At 34.6% G+C, this 10,724-nt stretch overlaps 1 protein-coding gene across 1 annotated transcript; it reads right to left on the bottom strand.

Moving 5' to 3' along the window:
* Nucleotides 1-501: 501 nt before the first annotated feature.
* On the bottom strand, nucleotides 502-2,026 carry PCOAH_00044410 (KIR-like protein; the record flags this gene model as incomplete). The annotated part of the gene is made up of 2 exons (XM_020061225.1): nucleotides 502-1,251; nucleotides 1,394-2,026. 2 exons carry the CDS (start codon nucleotides 2,024-2,026, stop codon nucleotides 502-504), a joined length of 1,383 nt encoding a protein of 460 aa, XP_019916939.1.
* Nucleotides 2,027-10,724: the final 8,698 nt, after the last annotated feature.

Below are 10,724 nucleotides of genomic sequence, written 5' to 3'. Positions count from 1 at the left end.
TTTCCCCTTCCTACACGTGATGGTGGCCTACCATTATATATGGTAGACACTTCTTCTTCTGTTGTAGATGTTGACAAGTCTCCTATTGTTGAAGGTGCTATTATTGATACGTCCGTTGAAACGTCCGTTGCGGGGTCGAATGTGGAATCTTCAGTTTCTCTATCCAAGTCATACCTGGGGGACCTCCTTTTTCTTCTACTTCTATTGCTGTTTGGAAAGTAGTTAGTTATCCAATCAGGTAAAAGATTATACTGAGAAAATTATTCAAAGGGAAGGAAGAAAAGGAAGGAAGGGGGAGGGAAGAATATTGAGGAGGAGGGGGTGAAATATATATAAAAGAAGTTCAATCTATTCTTATTCCAAGTAAAAAAAATAAGTATTAATAGATGATATAATATGTGTGCACACTTTACCATTATAATTGTCCATTATAATTACAATTGTAACTGTAATTGTTATTATAGTTACAATTATAATGGGCAATTACAATTATAATTGTAATTATAATGGTAGTTGTACCTTGTATGAAAAGAAAGCAGCCGCCGGTAAACCTAAGAGCGCTAGGGTGGACGAGATAGCAGCAGCAGAAGTGGTGATGTGGTTGTTGTTGGTTGGACAATCTGCGGTATATTTTAAAGAACACATCAAATCTGATAATACGGGACCACCGTATTTCTCATATTTTCTTTTAAATTCTTGGCAATATCCTTTAGTAGTATCTTGCGCGCAGTGCTGCATTACAGCTTTGTAAGCCGTACTAACACCTTCCAGGTATGTATAATATATTTCTTTGCAGGAATTGCCACTAACTTCCGATTGCTGTTCTATAGTATTATAGTCCTGACAGTAAGCGTGCACTGTCCTCATCTGCTGATGAAAGTTCCTGCTGACATCACTAGTGTGTATAATATCGCACTTACTTCCTGAAGAACAGTTCCCTAGTGTACTGTAAACTTTTTTCATAAGACCTGAGAATGAGTCTCCTACGGGTGTATCGGATAATGTAAATCCTACCCAGTAATATAAAAAATTCCAGCGTTCATCGCATAAATTATTGCCCACTTCTATATTGGACACAGTACACCAAGCATTTAAAATGTAGTCCATAGAGGCCTCAATATTTGTATCTCCCCTTAAATTAGCCTTCATTCCCTCTACAGAATCATCAGAACTGCACGCGCTTAGGTCCTTCTGAAATTTATTGTACATTCCTTGTGAAGGTAATTTATTTAAACATGGATTCTCGTCTTCCTATAAATATAATTAACAGGGAATGCAGAATATATATAAATGGGTGTTCCTACGTATTTCTCACATTTTCCTATTATACCATGTATAAAGTGCTTTATGTATATTGGTACATCCCAGTTTAAGGGGGAGTAACCCTCAGTACCTGTTTCCTCTCTTCCATTAAAGTGCCCTCGAACTCAGGAATTATGCCATATATTAAGTGTAACACGTACTCAGGACTATGTTTATGCATTGCTTCTCCAATACCTTCACAACTGTGACTATTTCCTGGGTCCCTACAATATGTTTTTACCTTCCCGCATGCTTCTGCAATCTCCTTCAAATAATTAGTGCACATCCCACAGTTCACTTGATTGGGATTCCCCTTCTCTTCCCATGTTCCATCAGGGCTCAAATTATATTCGTGCAGTTGTTCCATTTTGGCGAAAAGACTTTCACCATTAGTATGATCCTCAATTTTACACTCACTTGTATTGAGCATTTGTCCCAGTACTTTGTACAAATTATTCATAGTTCTCCCAAAATCATGTTCCCTTCCTAATTTCTTATATACTATACTTCCTACTAAATAGTACAGGAGATCACAGCCTCCATCTCCCCTAATATTCTTTGTATAAGCGCCAAGAACACAGCATGCGGCACGTAAAATATCAACTGCTAGGTTCCTTCCACTTTGGAGTTCCGTTACCATTTCCCCCAACTGTTTCCCACTTGCATTCAGACCTCCCGCATTCCTACTACATTTAAGTTCCTTCCCTGTATTACTTCCGCTCATATTCTTTGAAATTGAACTACCTAGAATTGAAACTTATAGATGTGTTCAATGAAATGTGTATATATGTTCCTATTTTCACTGCGGTGTAGATGGAATATTGTGTGAACACTATATATACAAAAGGAGATTTTACAAAATTTACTTGCTTAATATTGATTATAAGCGCATATATATTGAATTATTATCCTTCAATAATACACATTGCTCAATTCCTAGATAATAATAATATATCATGTATATGTATCAAATCATTACATACATATTATTCACATACAATATAAGCAAATGTGCTAAAATAATGAACTAAAGGGAGGAAAACCAATACCTTGTGCACAATCATATTCGCTATGTTATTGAATTGTTCCTAATTATGGAAAACACTATATTCCTATGTTCACAATTCATTATGTATATGCAGGCATGGAACTTTTCTCCTCCTCCTTCCATACATTCAGTACATATGAATGATTTCTTTTCTTTTTTTTCCCTTCCTACAATTAAACTACAGAGCAACTCATTCACATGAAAAATGTCCAACAAGCTCTCTAAACCCCTTTTTGCACCCTTAATACATTATATATTTCACATATTAATCTATTCCCCTTTTTTTCCTCTTTCGGTGAGAAAAAAACATATAAATCATTTACATAAGGTACACACTGTAAGGACTGAACATCGTTCCTATTTCATTCATACTATAAGCTAAAAATTAGTTCACGTCCCTTTTCTTTTCCATGAATTTATTAAAAATACAACGCTAATATATAATATACATCACAATATGCAGACTCCCCCCCTCCTTCTACATAGACCACATTATATATATAAATATATCTTTTTCTTCCGTTCATGAATCCTCAGTATTAATTTCTTTCCTCCATTTAGGATTCACGGTTTACGGTTTAGGATTTATGGTTTAAGGGTTTAGGTTTTAGGGTTCAGGATTCTGCCTTTAGGGTTCAGAATTCAGGCTCTAGGATTCAGGATTTAGGATGTAGGGTCCAGGGTTCAGGATTTGGGGTTTAGGATTCAGGGCCTAGAGTTCAGATTTTAGGGTTTATGGTTCAGGGTTTATGGTTAAGGGTTTAGGTTTCATTTGTTTCTGGGTTTAGCATTTTAAGGTTGAGAGTTCAGGTTTTAAGTTTTAGAGTTCAAGATTTAGTTTTTAGCATTTAATTTTACAGTTTAGACTTAAGATTCGGCGAAAGCATTTTTTAAGGAACAGGTTCATAGCAATATAGACATGGGGAATACCTACTTGTTGAGCGTGAAGCCTCAAATGTAAACACTAAAACCTAAAGTCTAAAAGCTGAACACTGAAGTCTGATCCTTAAACCCTGAACCCTGAAGACTAAAAAATATACCCATAAACTTGAAAGCCTAGAACTTAAACCATGTAACCTGAGCCCTAAACCTGAACACTAAAGACTGAACCCTAAACTATAAACCCTGAATCCTAAATCCTGAACTGTAAACTCTAAACCCTGAACCCTAGATCCTGAATCCTAAACCATAAACCCATAAAAACATGAACCCTAAACACTAAACTGTGAAGCGTGAACCATAAACACGGAACGCTAAACCTAAAACCTAAAGCCTAAACCCTAAATCCTAATCCCTAAACACTGAACTCTAAACTCTGAAATCTAAAGACTAAAATTTTAACTTGCACCACCATCTATGAACATAAACCCTGAACACTAAAATCAAAACCCTAAACTCTGAACTCTAAACCCTAAATCGAAAACTTGAACGATATAAGCTATTTTCAAAATATTTCTCGAAACTCCCTTTTAAACTTTAGAAGCTTCAAATAAGGAAAGAATATGATCACTATTATGTTTTGTGTCCTTTTATTCCTTTTATTCTTTAAACTCATTTTACACCACAAAACGAACTGAATTTATTAATTCTATGGAACAGAAATAAAAGAAAGGAAGAGTGGTATGCGCTAATATGTTAGGAATAATATGTACTACGAATGTAGTATATGAAATAATATAGTGTATATTCTATAAACCTCTGTTATTCAGGGTATACTTATGGGAGAGCTGGAGAGATAGAAATTATTATCACTGTGTGATGAAGAATGAGAAAGAAAATAAAGTGAACTGCACGGAAGATGTTATTATTCATGCGTACGCAGTTATTTCTACTTTTCTGTATAATGGGCGCAATGCATTTTACATATTATACTCCCTTCTGTATATTTCTTTTACTAATGTACACTCTGCGTATTACATATTCATATGTGTACACACCTTCCGTAGGGAGGAAGGAAATACTCTCTGTGTAAAAAGTACACAGTATTCGTTATTAATTTTTAAAAATCCTCGAAATGAAGGAGAAGCACTACTTAATAGTAGATGTGTGAACATTTTTGTTAAAAAAAAAATCCGCTCTTGTATATGTGTAATAACTGTAGTGTAAGAATAGTAATATAATGTTACAGGTAGCAAAGTGCAATTGGTTAGCACAACGAGTGTATGAATAATGTGAAAAGAGTTCAATTATGCTTTCATTTTCTTTCATATTTCTATTCTAGTATATTAGTTCCTGCATTTTTGTTCATTCAGTTTTTGTTCACCGCATTTTTGTTCACTGCATTTTTGTCATTGCATTTTTGTTCCTACCTTTTTTGTACCTTAATTATGGGAGCACGATGATTTAATGTACATATGTATGTAATGTGTTATTTTGTTACTTTTGGAAGAAATTAATGAATGTGTGTAGTATTGTTTTCACAGAGAGAGAGTGCAAAATTTTCGACATCAACATTCATCCATATTCATATTCATCAATAATCATATTCATAATCATTATAAGGAACAAAGGAAAAATGTTTCCACATATGTGAACTTCATATATATGAAGGAACACATTTTATAACATGAATTTATTATATATATTCCAAATAATGTACATAAACAGTGACCGCAACAATGACAAAAGTAATAACACCTTTCATTTATTCCCAATTGGTGCAAAAAAATGAATGTACATTAGCATACATTGGCATGCATACATTAGTGCAATGCATGTATGTATGTACATATAATATTGCTCTATGTGCACAATATAATAAAATGCACAAAAATAAGAATACATAAAAGCCCGTACATGTATATTCCACTTTCTGCGACCAACTTCCCTCGTAGCAGTGTAGTGTGGATAAATTACCATCCAAACAAATATATAAAAAGTTTCAGGATGACAAACGTGGATGTCAAGGTAGCAGTTCTTGGACAACAGAAATAGAGAACATCTTAAAAGGCAAATTGAAAAAAAACTGGGAAGATAGAGCAGGGGAATATGCTAATGAAATTACGAATGTTTGGTGTTTGATATCTAAATTAATTACAAACAAGGAAGAACAACCACCTTGTTCAGTAATTTGTTATTTCTTTTATTTTTGGTTAGGAGAATTATTAATTAGCATTTTAAAGAATCGTACTTCATTTAAAACTACTATGGAGGATATTTACACTAAATTGGGTGCTTCCACAGACCAATGTAATTATATAACTATGGACAGGACTATTGACAGTGAGTTCTTTAAGAGGAGAAGAACAGTATTTGATTACTGGAATGACTACAAAACTATAATAAGGGAAGTGAGGAATTCCGGATCCCATAAGTCCTCGTGTTTTCAGAACTATAAGAACTATCTTGTTGGAGATAATGGAAATGGTGGAGCTAATAATGCTTACAGAATGGTAAGCGCAAATTGCGGGGAACATATTCAAGATGACTTCTGTAACAAATTTAGGGAAAAGTTCCAGGAGAACCGTGATAAGAACATCCCCAAACCATCAGAATTGCAGTCTAAATCTATGGAGGAACGGGAGGACCTTCCATCAGAGGAGGAAAATAAGGATCTGGATACTATCTGTTTCAAACCCAAATCAAATCCCAATCCAAATCAAGCTGGTAGTAGTGGTTCCTTCACTGCTTCTGCTTCTGATGGTAGTGGAAGCAGCCAACATAGTGGTGCCGTTGCACCTGCTGCTGTGTCAGGTGGCGTATTGGCTGCAATAGGACTACCAACAATCACATTCCTCCTGTATAAGGTAACAATTACCACAACACAATGTACACAATATATACACAATACACATGTACACATTTTAATATACGAATCATAGTAAAAATGGAAGGAAAGGGAAACATTACCCCCTTTTTTATGAACAATACATGTGAAAAACAGGAGTGAGTTATTTTATATATATTCCACACACATTTTTACACCCTTCCACCTCCTCCTTTCTTTCTTCAGTATAATCTTCTACCCTCCTGGATACATAACACATTTAAAGGAAGGAGTCCAGGAAGAAGAGCAGCAGTTCAGCGTAACTACGACGACTTAACAGAGGACACTTCCACATTATATTCAACAGAAACAGGCTCCACAGTAGCTTCAAAAATAGGTGATTCAACAGATAATTCTACCATATATAATAAGACACCAGCATGGAGGCATAGGAAAGGACAACAACAACAGAGACAACGACAGAATAGAAATAATATAAGTTATGGACATATGTAATGTCATGCCCTTACCTTTACACTAATATGGTGTACGTAATGTTCATCCCCACTGGGAAGAAACAATAAATAACTACACACAGTTTCTATATACAGTGTAATAAACAAAGTGACATTTCTTCCTTTGTTCCTTACTCCTCTTCTTTTCTTTGCATTTCTTTTTTCCTTCCTTATTATTTTTTTTTTTTTTATTACTCCTTTTTTTCCTTCCTACATTTGTTTATATGAATAACTCTCTGCATGAAGAGGACAACACTTAAAACGAAATGTGAAAGAATGGGGCGAATGGAAAAAAAACAAAAAAGAAAAAAAAAAAAAAAAAGGAAGAAACGAAGAAATGGGAAGGAAAGAAGGTAGTGTACATAAAATTTTAACCAATATTAAAGAGAAAGGGAAGAAGTAAAAAGTGCTCAATATGTGGAATAGGGTTGTATATGTGCTTACATAAAGAAAAAAAAATTTTCGAAGTGCGAAATAATTCTGAACGGAGGTGTAGAGTGTTCTTTGAATTTAAGTAACATAATTTTAGAAATTTTTCACATTAGGGAAAGGGGGAAGAAAAATTACACTTTTAAAAAGAAAGAATAAATAAGTGTAAAGAAGGTGTAATATAATAATACACAAACTCACGCAGAGTGTAGTGATAAAGAAAGGAAAAGTAATAAATAAGGAATGTGCGCCACTCCTAACACAACCTTCCTTCCACCTACCACCCCTAACACTCCTTCCATCATTCTCTTCCTTCTTTCATACTTAGTAAATAGCATTTTTTATATAAGTAGTACATATAAATTTATATGTGGACTTCAAGTTTTAGAAGAAATTTGTAATGCTTGAAGAGAAGAAAGGGGAATAAATCCTTAAGGAGAAGGGATAGTTTGAATACTTTTTAAGTGTGGAGGTGAACAGATTAGGAACTTCGTATACATAATGTTATCGTATGTTTATAATGATGTGTGAGAAATTGAGGAATATTTGCCTAACTTTTCAGAACTAGTAGGATAGGCTAAGCGCAAATATGAAGATAACTACACAATGTACGTAAGAGGTTTTATGCATTAAAAATATAAGGAAGCAAAGCCAAATTAAGGGGGAAAATGGTAGGAAATGCAAATGGAAAGACGAATAATATGAACTGAATATGATGCATATATATGTATAAAAATGTGAATATATATATATGCCGTTACTTAATTCCATATTTATAGGGAGGGGAGGAAGATCAATGTTTAAATGAATTACCTTCCAGGGGAGAATATAATAAATTGAAGCAAGGTCAGGCGAACTGTGATGAAAAAGACAACATGAAGAAAATGAGAGTAGCACTGGAGAGTAGTATATCGGATATAGCTCCTAGGGATAAAATTATGAAGGCACTCTGCTGTGTAAAGGGAATAGGAAGCGGGGAAATGGAAACTTCGAAAGAATGTAAATTTCTCCATTACTACGTGGGTGAAATATTGTCTGCAATATATACAGGTGATGACGAATTTAAGGAGAAGATGGAAAAAATTGATGCAGCAATACAGGCCAATGCGGAAGAACTGGTCAAATGCTTCGGGCACCATAGTGATAAAGGAGAAGAATTCAACCACAGGAAAACCATATTTGACTATACTCAAGACTATTCATATATACTGGGACAAATAGGAGGAAGTGAGATTTCATGCCTAAAGGAATATAAAAAATATGTGGAGGGTGTTCAGGATGCCTGCAGTGGAATGCAGTCCCAATGCACCACAACAATAACAGGACGGGGCAAGCAGGAAGGAGAGGAGGGTTATTGTACCTTATTCAATAAAATATGCAAAAGCACTACTACTAGTACTGATGCAGAGGATATTCCCAAACCATCAGAATTGGAATCTGAATTAGAATCTTTAAAAGGAACTACAATGCCTGAAACAAGGCAATCTCATTCCCACACAGTAACAGACACCTCCCCTTCTGAATTAAACATCCCTGCCATATCCGGTACACTTGCAACGCTTGGAATAGCGTCCCTTTCTTTCTTAACATATAAAGTAATTGCCACCACTATACATTAGTAACATAGACAATGTTATTTATTAATATTTATTTTTATTTAAAAATGAATGTTTAAAGTGAAGTACGTTATATAGATTTTGAGCATATTCACCACACCCCTTACTACCTTGTTCCATTTCTATTAGTATACCTCCTTATTCTCTGGAATACGTGGAACCCTTTCCTCCGGTGGGAATAGCAGCAAAAAAAGAAGGTTTGTTAGGCAAGACTTAAACACATCATTTACGGACGATTCTACGGACTATTCAGCAGATGGTTCGACGATAGGTTCCATGGAAGAAGAATCTACTATATATGACGAACGACCACCACATGGAAGAAGGACAAATAATGGGCGGACACAGCGGAAAAATATAAGTTATGGAAGTATGTGATGTACCATTAAATGTAACACATTGAATGTGTAATGTTTCCTTCTCCTATTAATTATGAAGTAAGCTGTCTATGTAATGTTCAGTACATTACGCCCAAATAATTATGTAATATACGAAAAGCAGGGAAGAAAAAAAAAAAATTCCTTCCTTTCCCCTCCATTTCACTTTATTTTGACTTGTTTCGTTTCGTATAAATTTCATTTTTTACTTAAACTGACTTGTTTGGGAAATTTCTTTTTATTGAAGATCCAACATATATATTTGTTTTGTTACAAAATTTTGTCTTTATAATTTTTTTAATCTTCCTAATTTTTTTTTTTCCTTCTCCTTTCTAAGGTCCAATTATGGACCCATTTGAAAAAAGTGCTACTCCTAATTTGCAAGGAGGTTTTCGCAAAGGTTCCCGCGAAAGTTTGTGGAGGTTCATTTTACCCCCTCCTTCTTTTGTGTTACAACACATCTTTTAGATGTGCAGTTCACAGAAAACGGGAATAACGATGTTTACATAAAACAGAAAAAAAGTTGCGTCTTAACCTTTTTTTACTGCTATTTATGTACAGCATTAATCAAAATTAGCCAAAAAAAAAAATTGTCAAAAAGAAATTGCGAAAAAAAATTGTCCAAAAGAAATTATCCAAAAGAAATTGTCCAAAAGAAATTGTCCAAAAAAAAAAAGAAAAAATGCCCTAATATAAATTTGTCACACAGAAAAAATTATTGCGAAAAAAAAGAAAAAAAAGAAGGAAAAAAAAAAAACCAAATAAAGTGTCCATTTAGCGCCTGACCCATAAAGCTCCATATACAATTTTCGAAATTTACTCTGCCTTCCCTGCACTGGTGTGTCCATGCACGGATTATGTATCGAATTACCGGTTTCATTAACATACCAGAGGACGAAAAATATGCTAACAGAAAGAGAGACAAGTCCCACATCCTGATTCCAGGCTTTTTCTCTTTTTATTTTCACCCTAGAATAACGTGACATTCAAGTAAGAACAGTACAGAATAGAAAATAATTTAAGCAATTGGGCTATGCTGTGATTTCTTTCAAGTTGGATAAATTTAAAATGATTCCTTTTTTCTCTTTCTTTTCTTTTGTTTTATTTTTTTTCCTTTTTTTTTTTTCCTTCCTTTTTTTTTTTTTCCTCCATTTGTATGCAAGAACAACTGCTTACGGAAGGATACTCTAAAGCCAGGCGCGAAAAAGAAAAAAAGGAAAAAAAAGAAAACAGAAGAAAAGAAAGAGAAAAAAAAAAAAGAAAAAGAAAGCAAAATAGGAAAGAAGGAGGAAAGGTCATTTTGTTCCTTTCCTTACACTGTAAAACCTATGCATTATTTTATGGTCCTTCCGCAGGGAGGACATTCATCCATTTAGTGCTACATTCCACACAATGTGTGCTACATACGATGATAACGTATATTTCTTTGCCTTGGCTGTCTTTGTTGTTGTTGTTGTTGTCTTTGCCTTTGTTGTTGTTGCTGCCTTCCATTACTATTATAATTTGCTGTTTTTCCTGTTCTTGTTGACGCTGCAGTATATGGAGCAGAATATTCAGTTAAGCTGTCTGTTGTGGAACCTACTGTTGAACTTCCTTCCGTTGTGTATTCCGTAAGCGCATCGAAGTTGCGTTCGATGGAACTTCTGCTTCTACCGCTCCTTCCTCCCCCCAAAAAGTTGTCCTTTATCCAGGAGGGTAGAAGATTATGCTAAGGGAAAGAGGGTACGGGAA

This window comes from Plasmodium coatneyi, chromosome 12 (assembly GCF_001680005.1).
Source record: "Plasmodium coatneyi strain Hackeri chromosome 12, complete sequence".
Taxonomy (NCBI): domain Eukaryota; phylum Apicomplexa; class Aconoidasida; order Haemosporida; family Plasmodiidae; genus Plasmodium; species Plasmodium coatneyi.
Note: the sequence above shows the minus strand (reverse complement) of the source record. Positions and strands in the feature narration are given on the sequence as shown.